The sequence below is a fragment of the Oncorhynchus kisutch genome, linkage group LG18 (genome assembly GCF_002021735.2).
Source record: "Oncorhynchus kisutch isolate 150728-3 linkage group LG18, Okis_V2, whole genome shotgun sequence".
Classification (NCBI taxonomy): domain Eukaryota; kingdom Metazoa; phylum Chordata; class Actinopteri; order Salmoniformes; family Salmonidae; genus Oncorhynchus; species Oncorhynchus kisutch.
The window spans coordinates 72,963,389-72,982,099 of NC_034191.2; the positions used below are offsets into that span (position 1 = coordinate 72,963,389).

The 18,711-nt window shown below is 43.8% G+C and overlaps 1 protein-coding gene across 2 annotated transcripts in view; it reads left to right on the top strand.

The window, feature by feature from the left end:
- The window catches only part of LOC109909635 (sodium channel protein type 4 subunit alpha), a 207,742-nt gene that overhangs the window by 92,583 nt on the left and 96,448 nt on the right, over positions 1–18,711 (top strand). For both annotated transcript variants that reach the window (XM_031796748.1, XM_031796749.1), the window contains exons 13-14: positions 8,236–8,356; positions 8,756–8,994. In XM_031796748.1, the coding sequence (XP_031652608.1) occupies positions 8,236–8,356; positions 8,756–8,994 (360 nt within the window). The remainder of the gene's footprint in view (positions 1–8,235; positions 8,357–8,755; positions 8,995–18,711) is intronic.

Here is an 18,711-nt window from a genome sequence, read left to right on the forward strand (position 1 = left end):
GCGAGTGTGTGTGGGCACAAATAAAGAACATTATGCTCCTCTCTCCCAGGGAACAGACTGCTCTCAGAACAGACTTCTCTCAGAACAGACTGCTCTCAGAACAGACTGCTCTCAGAACAGACTGGTGTCAGACCAGCATGGGTGTCAATGCACTCCACTAACCCTATCTCCATTACTGATCCTTTTTGATATCTCTTTTTCATTCTCTCTCTCACTCACACACACACACACACACACACACACACACACACACACACACACACACACACACACACACACACACACACACACACACACACACACACACACACACACACACACACACACACAGCAGAGCCAGATAAAACAGGGTCTCCTGGGTCAATGGGATTTACTGGCCAAATCCCATGGCTATGGCTGGCTGTGTTTCTTCCCTGCCTAGGTCCCCCTTAGGTGACCTACCTATCTGCCTGTCTATTGCCAGAACAGGTATCATGTACAGTGCCTTTGGAAAGAATTCCGACCCCTTGACTTTTTCCACATTTTGTTATGTTACAGCCTTATTCAATAATGTATTAAATCATTTTTTCCCTCATCAATCTGCACACATTACCCCATAACGACAAAGCAAAAACAAGTTTTTAGAAAATGTTTGCAAATGTATTAAAAATATAAACTGTCTGTTTACTCAGTACTTTGTTGAAATACCTTTGGCAGTGATTATAGCATAGAGTCTTCTTGGGTATGAAACACAAGCTTGGCACACAAGCTCTCAAGCTCTGTCAAGGTGGATGGGGAGCGTTGCTGCACAGCTTTTTTCAGGTCTCTCCAGAGATGTTGAACCGTGTTCAAGTCCGGGCTCTGGCTGGGCCACTCAAGAACATTCAGAGACTTGTCACCCAAACCACTCTTGCGTTGTCTAGGCTGTGTACTCAGGGTCGTTGTCCTGTTGGAAGGTAAACTGTCGCTCAAGTCTGAGGTCCTGAGTGCTCTGGAGCAGATTTTCATCAAGGATCTCTCTGTACTTTGCTCCGTTTATCTTTCCCTCGATCCTGACTCGACTCCCAGTCCCTGCTGCTGAAAAACATCCCCACAGTATGATGCTGCCACCACGTGATTCACTGTAGAGATGGTGCCAGGATTCCTCCAGACGTGACGCTTGGTATTCAGGTCAAAGAGTTCAATCTTGGTTTCATCAGACCAGAGAATCTTGTTTCTCATGGTCTGACAGACTTAAGGTGCCTTTTGGCAAACTCCAAGCGGGTTGTCATGTGCCCATTTCTGTGTAGTTGCTTCTGGCAGTCCACTCTACCATAAAGGCCTAATTGGTAGAGTGCTGCAGAGATGGTTGTCCTTCTGGAAGGTTCTACCATCTCCACAGAGGAACTCTAGAGCTCTGTCAGTGACCATCGGGTTCTTGGTCACCTCCCAGACCAAGGCCTTTCTCCCCCGCTTGCTCAGTTTGGCCGGGCAGCCAGCTCTTGGAAGAGTCTCAGTGATTCCAAACTTCGACAAAATCCTGTTTCGGAGCTTTACGGAAAATTCCTTCGACCTCATGGCTTGGTTTTTACTCTGACATTCACTGTAGACTGTGGGACATTATATAGACAGGTGTGTTTCTTTCCAAATCATGTCCAATCAATTAAATTTACCACTGGTGGACTCCAATCCCATTGTAGAAACATCTCAAGTATGATCAATGGAAACAGGATCCACCTGAGCTCATTTTCGAATACATCAAAACAAATCAAATTTTATTTGTCACATACACATGGTTAGCAGATGTTAATGCGAGTGTAGCGAAATGCTTGTGCTTCTGGTTCCGACAATGCATTAATAACCAACAAGTAATCTAGCTAACAATTCTAAAACTACTACCTTATAGACACAAGTGTAAGGGGATAAAGAATATGTACATAAAGATATATGAATGAGTGATGGTACAGAGCGGCATAGGCAAGATACAGTAGATGGTATTGAGTACAGTATATACATATGAGATGAGTATGTAAACAAAGTGGCATAGTTAAAGTGGTTAGTGATACATGTAATACATAAAGATGCAGTAGATGATATAGAGTACAGTATATACGTATACATATGAGATGAATAATGTAGGGTATGTAAACATTATATTAGGTAGCATTGTTTAAAGTGGCTAGTGATATATTTTACATCATTTCCCATCAATTCCCATTATTAAAGTGGCTGGAGTTGAGTCAGTGTGTTGGCAGCAGCCACTCAATGTTAGTGGTGGCTGTTTAACAGTCTGATGGCCTTGAGATAGAAGCTGTTTTTCAGTCTCTCGGTCCCAGCTTTGATGCACCTGTACTGACCTCGCCTTCTGGATGATAGCGGGGTGAACAGGCAGTGGCTCGGGTGGTTGTTGTCCTTGATGATCTTTATGGCCTTTCTGTGACATCGGGTGGTGTAGGTGTCCTGGAGGGCAGGTAGTTTGCCCCCGGTGATGCGTTGTGCAGATCTCACTACCCTCTGGAGAGCCTTACGGTTGTGGGCGGAGCAGTTGCCATACCAGGTGGTGATACAGCCCGACAGGATGCTCTTGATTGTGCATCTGTAGAAGTTTGTGAGTGCTTTTGGTGACAAGCCAAATTTCTTCAGCCTCCTGAGGTTGAAGAGGCGCTGCTGCGCCTTCTTCACGATGCTGTCTGTGTGGGTGGACCAATTCAGTTTGTCTGTGATGTGTACGCCCAGGAACTTAAAACTTACTACCCTCTCCACTACTGTTCCATCGATGTGGATAGGGGGGTGTTCCCTCTGCTGTTTCCTGAAGTCCACAATCATCTCCTTAGTTTTGTTGACGTTGAGTGTGAGGTTATTTTCCTGACACCACACTCCGAGGGCCTTCACCTCCTCCCTGTAGGTCGTCTCGTCGTTGTTGGTAATCAAGCCTACCACTGTCGTGTCGTCCGCAAACTTAATGATTGAGTTGGAGGCGTGCGTGGCCACGCAGTCGTGGGTGAACAGGGAGTACAGGAAAGGGCTCAGAACGCACCCTTGTGGGGCCCCAGTGTTGAGGATCAGCGGGGTGGAGATGTTGTTGCCTACCCTCACCACCTGGGGGCGGCCCGTCAGGAAGTCCAGTACCCAGTTGCACAGGGCGGGGTCGAGACCCAGGGTCTCGAGCTTGATGACGAGCTTGGAGGGCACTATGGTGTTAAATGCTGAGCTGTAGTCGATGAACAGCATTCTCACATAGGTATTCCTCTTGTCCAGATGGGTTAGGGCAGTGTGCAGTGTGGTTGAGATTGCATCGTCTGTGGACCTATTTGGGCGGTAAGCAAATTGGAGTGGGTCTAGGGTGTCAGGTAGGGTGGAGGTGATATGGTCCTTGACTAGTCTCTCAAAGCACTTCATGATGACGGAAGTGAGTGCTACGGGGCGGTAGTCATTTAGCTCAGTTACCTTACCTTTCTTGGGAGCAGGAACAATGGTGGCCCTCTTGAAGCATGTGGGAACAACAGACTGGGATAGGGATTGATTGAATATGTTCGTAAACACACCAGCCAGGTGGTCTGCACATGCTCTGAGGGCGCGGCTGGGGATGCCGTCTGGGCCTGCAGCCTTGCAAGGGTTGACACGTTTAAATGTTTTCCTCACGTCGGCTGCAGTGAAGGAGAGTCCGCATGTTTTGGTTGTGGGCCGTGTCAGTGGCACTGTATTGTCCTCAAAGCGGGCAAAAAAGTTATTTAGTCTGCCTGGGAGCAAGACATGCTGGTCTGTGACGGGGCTGGTTTTCTTTTTGTAATCTGTGATTGACTGTAGACCCTGCCACATACCTCTTGTGTCTGAGCCGTTGAATTGAGATTCTACTTTGTCTCTATACTGACGCTTAGCTTGTTTGATTGCCTTGCGGAGGGAATAGCTACACTGTTTGTATTCGGTCATGTTTCCGGTCACCTTGCCCTGATTAAAAGCAGTGGTTCGCGCTTTCAGTTTCACGCGAATGCTGCCATCAATCCACGGTTTCTGGTTTGGGAATGTTTTAGTCGTTGCTATGGGAACGACATCTTCAACGCATGTTCTAATGAACTCGCTCACCGAATCAGTGTATTCGTCAATGTTGTTGTTTGATGCAATACGAAACATTTCCCAGTCCACGTGATGGAAGCAGTCTTGGAGTGTGGAATCAGATTGGTCGGACCAGCGTTGAACAGACCTCAGCGCGGGAGCTTCTTGTTTTAGTTTCTGTCTGTAGGCAGGGATCAACTAAATGGAGTCGTGGTCAGCTTTTCCGAAAGGAGAGCGGGGCAGGGCCTTATATGCGTCGCGGAAAGTTAGAATAGCAATGATCCAAGGTTTTTCCAGCCCTGGTTGCGCAATCGATATGCTGATACAATTTAGGGAGTCTTGTTTTCAGATTAGCCTTGTTAAAATCCCCAGCTACAATGAATGCAGCATCAGGATATATGGATTCCAGTTTGCAAAGAGTCAAATAAAGTTCGTTCAGAGCCATCGATGTGTCTGCTTGGGGGGGAATATATACGGCTGTGATTATAATCGAAGAGAATTCCCTTGGTAGATAATGTGGTCGACATTTGATTGTGAGGAATTCTAAATCAGGTGAACAGAAGGACTTGAGTTCCTGTATGTTGTTGTGGCCACACCACGTCTCGTTAACCATGAAGCATACGCCCCTGCCCCTCTTCTTACCAGAAAGATGTTTGTTTCTGTCGGCGCGATGCATGGAGAAACCAGCTGGCTGCACCGACTCCGATAGCGTCTCTCCAGTGAGCCATGTTTCTGTGAAGCAAAGAACGTTACAGTCTCTGATGTCCCTCTGGAATGCTACCCTTGCTCGGATTTCATCAACCTTGTTGTCAAGAGACTGGACATTGGCGAGAAGAATGCTAGGGAGTGGTGCACGATGTGCCCGTCTCCGGAGTCTGACCAGAAGACCGCTTCGTTTCCCCCTTTTACGAAGTTGTTTTTTGGGGTCGCCGGCTGGGATCCATTCCGTTGTCCTGGGTGAAAGGCAGAACACAGGATCCGCTTCACGAAAGTCATATTCCTGGTCATACTGATGGTGAGTTGACGCTGCTCTTATATTCAGTAGTTCCTCCCGACTGTATGAAATGAAACCTAAGATGACCTGGGGTACCAAAGTAAGAAATAACACGTAAAAAAACAAAAAACTACATAGTTTCCTAGGAACGCGAAGCGAGGCGGCCATCTCTGTCGGCGCCGGAAGTTGTGTATACTTGTGTACATAAGGATGTTTTCTATTTGTAATAAATCTGCAAAAATGTCTAAAAACCTCATGATGGGGTATTGTATGTAGATTGCTGAGGACATTTAAAAACGTAACAAAATGTGGAAAATGTCAAGGGGTCTGAATACTTTCCAAATGCACTATAAACAAATGATGAAAAGAAAGATACAAAGCAAATCAAAAGATTCTATTTCAAAGGACTACCAATAATTTATATTTACCCCAAACAAAACAAGCACAGTTCATTGATCATTTTGAGATTGACCACCCTTTTTTTTTTGCAAAAAAGGGTGGTCAAGGGTGGTTTTTTAATCAACATTTCCCGCATATCATGTTTGCAAACTTAACCAATCAACTCACTATTACCACATAAAACAGTCAAATCATCACAATATTATCTCATAAAACTGACCGATCACCGCACTAGAAAAGAGGGCTTGCAATTTCAACCAATCACAGCACCTTTACCACATAATAGAGTTTAATCAAGCCACATGTTAACAAACTCATTCCCTCGTCAGCAATTTTTGTTGATAAATTGGACAAGATCATTGCATATTGCCATGCAAAATGTCAGATTTACCACAGCAAAACCATTAAAAAAAATGCAAATACCACAAAAAATCATACCAAAATCCTGGAGGAACTAATAACCAGAGATATTGTCCTCTGGAAGACAATACAGTAATAATAAACCTCTGTGTTGCTTTTACACCAGGATGCTCTTAAGTCTGCTAATACAGATCTGTGTGTGTGTGTGTGTGTGTGTGTGTGTGTGTGTGTGTGTGTGTGTGTGTGTGTGTGTGTGTGTGTGTGTGTGTGTGTGTGTGTGTGTGTGTGTGTCAAATAAAGTAAAATTGTATTGATTGCGTACACATATATTTTAAAGAATGTTATCGCAGGTGAAGTGAAATGCTTATGTTTCTAGCTCAAGCAGTGCAGTAATACCTGACAATAAAAAACAATACACACAAATCCCCAAAAATACAAATAAAGAAATGAAGAAATATCAGCACGAGGAATGTCAGAGTCCTGAATATAAATATACTGTATATAATGGTGTGTATAGACATTATGAACAGCATATGAATAGAAGAATGTGTACGGCAGTAGTTATATAGCACGAGCCTTGAATAGAATACAGTATATACATATGATATACTGTATTGTGCGTGCTTGTGTGCTGCACAGACGCCCAGTAGTCTTGAAAATGCAACCATGGCAACCCACAGTAGAGACAAATGCTAAACGAACATTTGTGGCAGTTTTGGTGGAGGGGCCTGCTGCTCTCCTTTCACCAGGGAGAGATGGTGAATGGTCCAGTGGTGGATTCCCTACTTGCCAAACAGTGAGTGGGTGGTTTTATGTGAGCCCTGAGACTGGGGATGTGCGTCACACATGCCTGCCAGCCTGACTACCTGGGACAGCAATGAGATGCTATGTAATCATAGACGGAGTCTGATTTGTGTCGGGAAGGCTTTGATTGGACTCAATATAACCCCTGTCATTCACACATTCAGCTGGAAGGAAATGTGTATCGTGTTATATTTGCGGTAAGAGGTGGACTGCTGTTATTCTGCAGAATAAGAAAGATGTAGGATGTTTGGAGGAAAATGACAATAGATCCTCCCTTAATCCTCCCTCAGCAAAATAAATAACTACATTTGAATCTCATTTACAATGTTTGACATTCATATTTGAAATCCCGGTGTAATAATGTATCAATCTGAAGTGTAGACTACTAATACTAGGTATAGGGATATCACATGGCACTAGGGATGATATGTGTGTGTTGTGTGTTTGTATGTTGTGGCGGATGAATCTGAATTTGTTTGGCAACATAGATAAATAAGATGTTTTATTTACATAATATGCTTATGTGAGATACTTGTCATTAGAATGTATCCCTTTGGACTATAATGTTGGCAGTTCCACTTTTCCCTTCTCAGCTAGGGCTCAGTCATTTGGGGCCCAGAGTGAGGAGAGGTCAGACTTGTCTTTTACATGTCTCTGGTGCTATGCAGAATATCAGAAAGGGAAGAGGACAGGATGGAACATTGTCTTCATATGTGAATGTATCTGTTAAACCATGTGAAGGGATGCCGTGATTAAGGGGGAACCAATTAATTGACTCCACAATGTCTGTGCGCAAGTCACTCCCCTCAGTGAGCTTGCCCAGGAGTAGGGAGAAGAGGGGTTTTACTTGAGATGGGAGTAGATATAGTTGACAATTGAGTTATACCTTGGATGAGGTAATGTTTTTGGTACTATGAAGTACCAGGAACGAGATTAGAACCTCGTTTTAGAGACCAAACTGAGCAATAATTTATAGCGAATGCAATTTGGCTAAGGGATACTCCTTTCTCAAGAAAAAGGCCCTTTGTGAAGAGTTCCTAAGATCTGTGGTTCGTCATGTAAGTTGAGAGGGGTGTATATTTGCTATAAAAGATCTCAGTTGCCATTATGTTGGGACTCTCAAAAATTCATTATAGATAGTGAATTGTTGAAAGTTACAGGGCTATGGTAAAGCTCATATTATTAAAGATGAAGTTTAAGTATAACTCTGACTGGTGTGTGGTTTGTAACTCTTCTCATTTGGTAATACAGGAAATTGCCACGACAATGTGTATGTATGTTCCTCTATGTGTGTGTGTGTGTGTGTGTGTCTTAGATAAATGTCACCAGCCTGCCTCTGTCCTGAATCATGCCTCTGCCATTGACCCGACATAAATTGAAAGACCTGTCTGTGGAATCAATGTGAGATAAAGTACATATTGAAGCTGTAACCCTGACTTATGGCCTAGTCATTTCCTAATCACTAGCAGATAATTAAATTAAATTTGACTGCATTGAATAATCCAAATATGCCTCTCCTCACCAAAATGGCCAACTTTCCTGACCAATATGGCTGCTTATATTGTCCAATATGGATTCCTCACCTCACCAATATGGCTGTCTCTCCTCACCAATATGGCCACCTCTCCTCACCAATATATATATATCAACTGTTCTTTCTCCTCCAGAGGCCTAACTCCAGCACAGAGCTGAGCAACATGCTGCTCCCTCGCCAGGTATCCAGACAAGAGCACGCACGCAGGGACCGAGCTCTGAGCGCCGCCAGCTACCTCACCGACGCCTTGGAGGGTAAGGTCCTCTGTCCTCTGCTGTTCGCCCCACTGCCTCATTGAGGGGCAAATTGTGTGAGCCCAGGAGCTCCTCTTATCTGCTGTTTACCCCTCTATGAGGATTGAGGCTGACGGTGTCATCAAATGTGCAAGGGCCGTGCCTATGGACTAGATAGAGGGTGACTGTGCGGCAGAAGCCACAGTGCAAAGTTACACCGACAGATAAAAACATTAGCAGAGTCATGATCACACATTAGGCCCTACCACCTCATCCTCAGTGACTTGCTATCAATCTTCATCAAACTCCCCCATTACACATGCATACACCCAAGCTAGGCCCCACCCACATCTGGCAAAGGCATACTGTGATAACCTCCCTGAAGAAAATGTACTCCTTTACCCCCTCCCCCCTTCCTAGAACTGGAGGAGTCGCATCAGAAGTGCCACCCCTGCTGGTATGAGTTTGCCCACAAGTACCTGATCTGGGAAAGCAGTCCACGTTGGCTTCGGTTGAAGGCGCTGGTCAAGGTGATGGTGATGGATCCCTTCCTGGACCTAGCCATTACCATCTGCATCGTGCTCAACACCCTGTTCATGGCCATGGAGCACTACCCCATGACTGACGAATTCAACGGCATGCTGTCCATAGGCAACCTGGTAAGTGGAGAGGAGAGGGCACAAAGGAAACTCTTGGAGAAACATTTTTGTGTACATTTTTACCCACCATTTTTGTTAGAGGACCACGGAAGTTTAGGGCCTAGAGGTTTACCCTAGTCAGGTCAGTTACTCAGAGAAAAAAAAACTCTTGGCTCCACTATTGTCCTAACTAACTGTGCTATTTTGTTATTTCTTTCTCATTATTTGAAACTCATTTTGTACATAATGTTGTTGCTACCGTCTCTTATGACCAAAAAGAGCTTCTGGACATTAGAACAGCGATTGCTCACCTCGAACTGGACAAAGATTTTTTTCTTTAATGAGCCCGACGCAATGGATATGCTGCTTTGTCAAGACAAGGCCCAAATCCCCGTCATCCACATGAAGATAAGATGGAGAAAAAGGGGAAGGAGGGCACCGTGCCTTGTAAGAATTTGCCGATGAGTAGGTAAACCACCACTACCCTCTATATTACTGGCCAACGTGCAATCATTGGGGAACAAACTGGACGATCTATGATTAAGACTATCCTACCAACAGGACATTAAAAACTGTAATATCATATGTTTCACCTAGACGTGGCTAAACGACAACACTGATAATATAGAGCTGGCTGGCTTCTCCGTGCATCGGCAGGACAGAGCAGCTACGTCTGGTAAGACAAGGGCGGGGGTGTCTGTCTATTGTCAAGAACTGCTGGTGCGCGATGTCTAATATTAAAGAAGTCTTGAGGTATTCCTCGCCTGATGTAGAATACCTCATGATAAGCTGTAGACCACATTATATACCAATAGAGTTCTTATCTTTATTATTTGTAGCCGTCTCTTTACCACGACAAACAGATACTGGCACCAAGATCGCACTCAACCAGCTGTGTAATGCCATAAGCAACCAAGAAAATGCTCAATCAAAATCAACGCTCCTAGTGGCCGGGGACTTTAATGCAGGCAAACTTAAATTTGACCTAATTTCTACCAGCATGCAACCAGAGGAAGAAAACTCTAGACCACCTTTACTCCACACACAGAGATGCATACAAGGCTCTCCCTCATCCTCCAATTGGCAAATCTGTCCATAATTATATCCTCCTGATTCCTGCTTACAGGCAAAAACTAAAGCAGGAAGTACCAGTGACTAACACTTAATACAGAAGTGGTCCAATTTTTATTTTACTAGGCAAGTTAGTTAAGAACAAATTCTTATTTTCAATGACAGCCTAGGAACAGTGGGTTAACTGCCTGTTCAGGGGCAGAACAACAGATTTGTACCTTGTCAGCTCGGGGATTTGAACTTGCAACCTTTCGGTTACTAGTCCAACACTCTAACCACTAGGCTACCCTGCCGCCCCGGAAGTGGTCTGATGACGCGGATGCTAGCACAGAATGGAATATGTTCTGGGATTCATCCAATGCCATTGAGGAGTTAACCACCTCAGTGACTGGCTTCATCAATAAGTGATTCGACAACGTCGTCCCCACAGTGACCATACGTACATATCCCAACCAGAAACCATGGATTACAGACAACATCCGCACTGAGAGAAAGCCCAAAGCTGCAGCTTTCAAGGAGCAGGACTCTAATCCCTACGCTTATAAGAAATCCCTCTATTCCCTCAGACGAACCATCAAACAGGCAAAGCGTCAATACAGAACTAAGATTGAATCCTACTACATCGGCTCTGATGCTCGTCACATGTGGGCAGGGCTTGAAACTATTAAGAACTACAAACAGAGACCCAGCCACGAGCTGCCCAGTGACACGAGCCTACCAGACAAACAAAATGCCTTTTATGCTTGCTTCGAGGCAAGCAACACTGAAGCATGCATGAGAGCACAAGCTGTTCAGGACAACTGTGTGATCACGCTCTCCATAGCTGATGTGTGCAAGACCTTTAAACAGGTCAACATTCACAAAGCCGTGGGGTCAGACAGATTACCAGGACGTGCACTCAAAGCATGCGCTGATCAACTGACAAGTGTCTTCAGTGACATTTTCAACCTCTCTCTGACCGAGTCTGTAATACCTACATGTTTCAAGCAGACCACCATAGTTCCCAAGAATGCCTTGGTAACCTGCCTAAATGACTACCACCTGTAGCACTCACATCTGTAGCCATGAAGTGCTTTGAAAGGCTGGTCATGACTCACATCAACACCATCATGCCGGAAACACTAGACCCACTATAATTCGCATACCGCCCCCAACAGATCCACAGATGACGCAATCTCACTCCACGCTGCCCTTCCCCACCTGGACAAAAGGAACACCTATGAGAGAATGCTGTTCATTGATGACAGCTCAGCATTCAACACCATAGTACCCACAAAGCTCATCACAAAGATAAGGACCCTGGGACTAAACACTCCCTCTGCAACTGGATCCTGGATTTCCTGACGGACCGCCCCCAGGTGGTAAGGGTAGGCAACAACACATCTGTCAACAACACATCTGGGATAAGTGCTTATTCCCCTCCAGTACTCCCTATTCACCCACAACTGCGGGCCAAGCACAACTCCAACACCATTGTTAAGTTTGCTGACGAGTGTTAGGCCTGAACACTGACAACGATGAGACCGCCTATAGGGAGGAGGTCAGAACTATCATGGTCCAAACACACCAAGATAGCTTTGAAGAGAGTACCACAACACTTTTTCCCCCTCAAGAGACTGAAAAGATTTGGCATGGGTCCCCAGATCCTCAAAAAGTTCTACAGCTGCACCATCGAGAGCATGCTGACCGGTTGCATCACCACCTGGTATGGCAACTGCTCGGCATCTGACTGTAAGGCGCTTCAGAGGGTAGTGTGTACGGCCCAGTATATCACTGGGGCCGAGCTTCCTGACATCCAGGACCTATATTAGTCGGTGTCAGAGGAAGGCCCAAAGACTCCAGTCACCCAAGTCATAGACTGTTCTCTCTGTTCTTCCGCACGGCAAGTGGTAGTGGAGCGCCAAGTCTAGAACCAAAAGGCTCCTTAACAGAGACTACTGAACAATTTATCAAATGGCCGTCCGGACTATTTGCATTGCTGCTACTCGCTGTTTATTATCTATGCATAGTCACTTTACAAAAATTACCTCGACTAACCTGTACCCCCGCACACTGACTCAGTACCGGTACCCCCTGTACATAGCCTCGTTATTGTTATGTAATTTTCTTGTGTTATTTTTAGATTAAAAAGAATATATATATTTTGGAAATATTTTCTTAACTCTATTTCTTATACTGCATTGTTGGTTAAGGGCTTGGAAGTAAGCATTTCACGGTAAGGTCTACATCTTCAGCGCATGTGACAAATAAAATTTGACTTGATTTGATATTGTCACTGAGATTCACACCCAAACCTAAATGCCTCTACCCCTTATGCATTTGTGGAGACCTGAGAGGAATAGTTAGGTACAAGTAGTATGTTAGCAGCATCTGATTGGCTGACTGATTGGCTCACTGAATTTTCACAGTATCAAACCTCCATAGGGCGTAGGGGATAATAACCGTGAAATGACCTGTTAATCACACATCAACAGACATCATTCACAACAATGAGTTTACAATCACATTATGAAGTCAATATGGTGTTTCGATTCATTACAATTCACTGGAACCAGTTATGTGTGTTTGTATGATATATGCTGATTCTCTATAGTGCTGGGTATGGGCCCTGGTCTGAAGTCCAGCACTATATAGGGAATAGGGTGCCTTTTGGGACACAGCCAATGGTATTGTTGGTGTTATGTAATTGGTTGTGTGGTACCAGGAGTAGTCCAACAAGGAAGTCATTTCAGGCCAACGGTGTCAAAATCAATAGAGTTTTCTTCCACTTGGCTGGCCACTGTGTGCTACAGTGGACAATCTGGCTGGTGTGTGTGTGTGTGTTTGTATGTATGTGCATGTGTGTCCACAGCAGATACAGTTGAAGTGGGAAGTTTACATATACCTTGGCCAAATACATTTCAACTCAGTTTTCACAATTCCTGACATTTAATCCTAGTAAAAATTCCCTGTTTTAGGTCAGTTAGGATCACCACTTTATTTTAAGAATGAGAAATGTCAGAAAAATAGTATAAATAATTATTTATTTCAGCTTTTATTTCTTTCATCACATTTCCAGTGAGTCAGAAGTTTACATACACTCAATTAGTATTTGGTAGCATTGCCTTAAATTGTTTAACTTGTGTCAAACGTTTCGGGTAGCCTCCTACAATAAGTTTGCTGAATTTTGACCCATTCCTCCTTATACAGCTGGTGTAACTGAGTCAGGTTTGTAGGCCTCTTTGGCCTCCTTGCTCTTGTTCTGCCACAAATTTAATATGGGATTGAGGTCAGGGCTTTGTGATGGCCACTCCAATACCTTGACTTTGTTGTCCTTAAGCCATTTTGCCACAACTTTGGAAGTCTGCTTGGGGTCATTGTCCATTTGGAAGACCCTCCAGTACGGAGCTTTAACTTCCGTACTGATGTCTTGAGATGTTGCTTCAACATATCCACGTAATTTTCCCTCCGCATGAAGCCCTCTATTTTGTGAAGTGCACCAGTCCCTCCTGCAGCAAAGCACCCATACAACATGATGCTGCCACCCCCGTGCTTCACAGTTAGGATGGTGTTCTTCGGCTTGCAAGCCTCCCCATTTTTCCTCCAAACATAACGATGGTCATTATGGCCAAACAGTTATATTTTTGTTTCATCAGACCATTTCTCCAAAAAGTACGATCTTTGTCCCCATGTGCAGTTGCAAACCGTAGTCTGTCTTTTTATGGAGGTTTTGGAGCAGTGGCTTCTTCCTTGCTGAGCGGCCTTTCAGGTTATGTCGATATAGGACTCGTTTTACTGTGAATATAGATACTTTTGTACCTGTTTCCTCCAGCATCTTCACAAGGTCCTTTGCTGTTGTTCTGGGATTGATTTCCACTTTTCACACCAAAGTACGTTCATCTCTAGGAAACGGAACGTGTCTCCTTCCTGAGCGGCATCATGGCTGCGTGATCCCATGGGGTTTATACTTGCGTACTATTGTTTGTATAGATAAACATGGTACCTTCAGGTGTTTGGAAATTGCTCCCAAGGATGAACCAGACTTGTGGACGTCTACAATTTTGGAGGTCTACAAATCAGTCTTGGCTGATTTCTTTTGATTTTCCCATGATGTCAAGCAAAGAGGCACTGAGTTTGAAGGTAGGCCTTGAAATACATCCACAAGTACACCTTGAATTGACTCAAATGATGTCAATTAGCCAGAAGCTTCTAAAGCCATGACATCATTTTCTGGAATTTTCCAAGCTGTTAAAAGGCACAGTCAACTTAGTGTATGTAAACTTCTGACCCACTGGGTTTGTGATACAGTGGAAATAAGTGAAATAATTTGTCTGTAAACAACTGTTGGAAAATGTACTTGTGTCATGCACAAAGTAGATGTCCTAACCGACTTGCCAAAACTATAGTTTGTTAACAAGAAATTTGTGGAGTGGTTTAACAAGTTTTAATGACTCCAACCAAAGTGTATGTAAAATTCCGACTTCAACTATATTTGTTATGACATCCCTCTCTGGTCTTTCCCATCTTTCAGCAAGTCATTATCGCCTTGGTGACAAACGTCTGAACTGTCATGGGGTGGTGACTGTGTTGGATACATAGAGAGTCTGAACTGTTGTGGGGTGGTGACTGTGTTGGATACATAGAGAGTCTGAACTGTTGTGGGGTGGTGACTGTGTTGGATACATAGAGTCTGAACTGTTGTGGGGTGGTGACTGTGTTGGATACATAGAGAGTCTGAACTGTTGTGGGGTGGTGACTGTGTTGGATACATAGAGAGTCTGAACTGTGGTGGGGTGGTGACTGTGTTGGATACATAGAGAGTCTGAACTGTCGTGGGGTGGTGACTGTATTGGATACATAGAGAGTCTGAACTGTCGTGGGGTGGTGACTGTATTGTATACATAGAGAGTCTGAACTGTGGTGGGGTGGTGACTGTGTTGGATACATAGAGAGTCTGAACTGTTGTGGGGTGGTGACTGTGTTGGATACATAGAGAGTCTGAACTGTTGTGGGGTGGTGACTGTATTGGATACATAGAGAGTCTGAACTGTTGTGGGGTGGTGACTGTATTGGATACATAGAGAGTCTGAACTGTTGTGGGGTGGTGACTGTGTTGGATACATAGAGAGTCTGAACTGTCGTGGGGTGGTGACTGTGTTGGATACATAGAGAGTCTGAACTGTCGTGGGGTGGTGACTGTATTGGATACATAGAGAGTCTGAACTGTGGTGGGGTGGTGACTGTGTTGGCTACATAGAGAGTCTGAACTGTCGTGGGGTGGTGACTGTGTTGGATACATAGAGAGTCTGAACTGTCATGGGGTGGTGACTGTATTGGATACATAGAGAGTCTGAACTGTCGTGGGGTGGTGACTGTATTGGATAACTGCCAGTTTGCTAGATGCAGCATCACACATTAAAAACGTCTCTGTACGTGGAGATTTGTTTGAGGAGGAATTTCTCTCATCCCTATTATAGTGGAGAGATATTGGCTCTCTCTCTAAGTGTTATGTGCATGCTTGTGTCGTGTTTTTGGCTATCATTAATGTGATGACAATTGCTTTATCAAATCGATTAACTATAGTATGTTTAATTATTACGAGGATTAAATTACTCATGTAACAATGAACTCATCAGCAATCTTGGGGCACCATGGAAAAAGTTTGTTTAATGAGTTTCCGAATGAACTCTAAAGATATAAATATCTCTGACATTTCAGTCATCAATCAGTCATTCATTCATTTCAGTCATCAATCAGTCATTCATTCATTTCAGTCATCAATCAGTCATTCATTCATTTCAGTCATCAATCAGTCATTCATTCATTTCAGTCATCAATCAGTCATTCATTCATTTCAGTCATCAATCAGTCATTCATTCATTTCAGTCATCAATCAGTCATTCATTCATTTCAGTCATCAATCAGTCATTCATTCATTTCAGTCATCAATCAGTCATTCATTCATTTCAGTCATCAATCAGTCATTCATTCATTTCAGTCATCAATCAGTCATTCATTCATTTCAGTCATCAATCAGTCATTCATTCATTTCAGTCATCAATCAGTCATTCATTCATTTCAGTCATCAATCAGTCATTCATTCATTTCAGTCATCAATCAGTCATTCATTCATTTCAGTCATCAATCAGTCATTCATTCATTTTATCTTCTATCAGTCTCATTCTGAATGTCGCAATATCCTTGGATATCTGCACGAACTCTAGCATAAATGATGAATATGCAATACACAAATTGGCCTAATTATTTATTTACTAACTAAATAATCACACAGAATGACAGAAACACACAAACAGAATAGCTTACACATTGAGTACTACATAATGAAATTAAACGTGTACTAAACCCGATATGACGACTTGTTACACCAAATGAAAAGGGAGGTGCATGTAAGAAAGAGCGGGAGAAAAGACAAAGGACTCCACTATCGTACATACAGCTGATAACTATACAAACCATTCGTGAGGTATGGTTCAACACCGTCCGCCTGCTTGGTCTAATGTACATTTTTGTCAGAAGTGAGTTTTATGCACTCTGGGAAAAGTGATGTTCCATGACGCCAACATAATGTCTGTACTCACGTGGATGTGGCCACTGACTTGGTTAAGACTTCACATGAAAAACAATTCTCTCATTTAGAAGGCTAACATCACTTTATATCTTCTCACAAATAGTTTCATATTTAATCATGTCAGTTCACCAACATTTGGATGTGAATATGATCACTGGGAAAAATACACATTCAGATATACAGTTATGTTATTATACTGTCCTTCATGGGATCACAAAACACAACTGATCTGACATAATTGTTCTATAAGTGCCCAAGGACCACTCCAACCACTTGGACTACAGAAATATTGTTTCATTATTTAACCTTTTGATGTTACCGTTATGGCGGTAATTCTGCCAAACCCAAATGTGTATGTGTGTGTGTTTGTGTGTGCATACGTGTGTGTGTGTGTTCGTGCATGGTTGTGAATGCGTGTGAATGTGCACATGGAAATGTTTCCATCTGCACACGTATGTGTGTGTGTTTGTATACGTTATGTGTGGACTGTTCACCCGAGGCCAGTTGGGCGTGCGTAGTCACATTGATTGTGTTGACCGTGGGAGCGAAACCTTGTTGACGTGCTTCACAGAGAGTGCTTGTCACATGACATCTCCTCTCTGCCCCCTTCCCCGTTGAGCCCACGCCCACCGCCCTTCCGCTCGCATGAGCCTCACTCGGCTGTGTGTGGGTGTGTGTGTGTATACGAGTGTGTATACACGTGTGTGTGTGTGTCTCTGTATACACGTGTGTGTGTGTGTGTGTGTGTGTGTGTGTATATACGAGTGTGTATACACGTGTGTGTGTGTGTGTGTGTCTCTGTATACACACGTGTGTGTGTGTGTGTGTGTGTGAGTGTCTGTATACACGTGTGTGTGTGTGTGTGTGTATACGAGTGTGTATACACGTGTGTGTGTGTCTCTGTATACACACACGTGTGTGTGTGTGTGTGTATACAGGTGTGTGTGTTTATGTATGCATGCGTGTATATCTTCATATATGCTGAGCCAGGACTCTTTGCTGTTACTACCACAGCCACAGCCAGCACAGCACAGGCCCTAGTTTACACAGCAATACCCATCCAGCTGTCCTCCTGTACCCTTCAGCTACCCCTCAGTCACACAGACACAGCTGGACAGACGTATGGACAACACCTCCGGGCTGTTAGATAGACACATGAGTGTGTTGGTCGCTGGCATGATGTTCTTTTCAGAACCGTACATCTGTATCTCTGTGAGAGGACAGTGAGTTGTTTGGGGTGGGAGAGTGACAGACAGGTTGTCTGAGGCAGCGGTTAGATGAGTAATCTCTTGCAGATAAAACACATCATTTCACGTGGAAAATCACATGATTAAAAACATGTTTTTGGAAAACTTCACATGTGATCATGTGGTTTTTTTCAGTAAGGATTCAGGAGATAGGCGTTTTCAGATAGGCAACACACAGGTGTGTCCTTTCAGTCTTTTAGTAGGTTCATCTGATTGAATATATCATTTTAATATTCCCATTTAGCCTGGAAACCAAGCTAATTTGGTTCAACGTTGTGGGATATTCAACACGCCCACACGCACAACACAAAAACACTAAACATATTTTTGTATTAGGTTTTCCGCACAAAATAGAATGGTTGCATCTGAAATGGCATTCTATTCTTTCAGCTCATATCCAGAGTGACTTGCAGGTGCATTTGGGATTAAGTGCCTTGCTCAAGGGCCAATCAACAGATTTTCACCTCGTCAGCTTGGGGATTTGAACCAGCAACCTTTTGGTTACTGGCCCAACTCTTAGCCACTAAGCTACCTGCCGCCTCAAAGCACCCTATTCCCTATATAGTGTATGTTTTTTTTGCCAGAGTTGGTCTACAGTAGAGCACTTCTACTCTAGGGAATAGGGTGCCATTTCAGTGCTTCACTTGACCTATTCAGTATAACGTTGCTTGTCTCAGTGTCCTTAAGAGGGTAGACTTCACACACAACCTGCACACTTTCCTAAAGATCCAATCCACATTGGAGAAAACAGTGCCTTGCTGTTTTTGTTATTGTTTTATTGATGTCATGGAGGTAGAAACAGAGGACAGTAATGCGTGCCTAACAAAGTACAGTAAATGTACATCAAGGTAC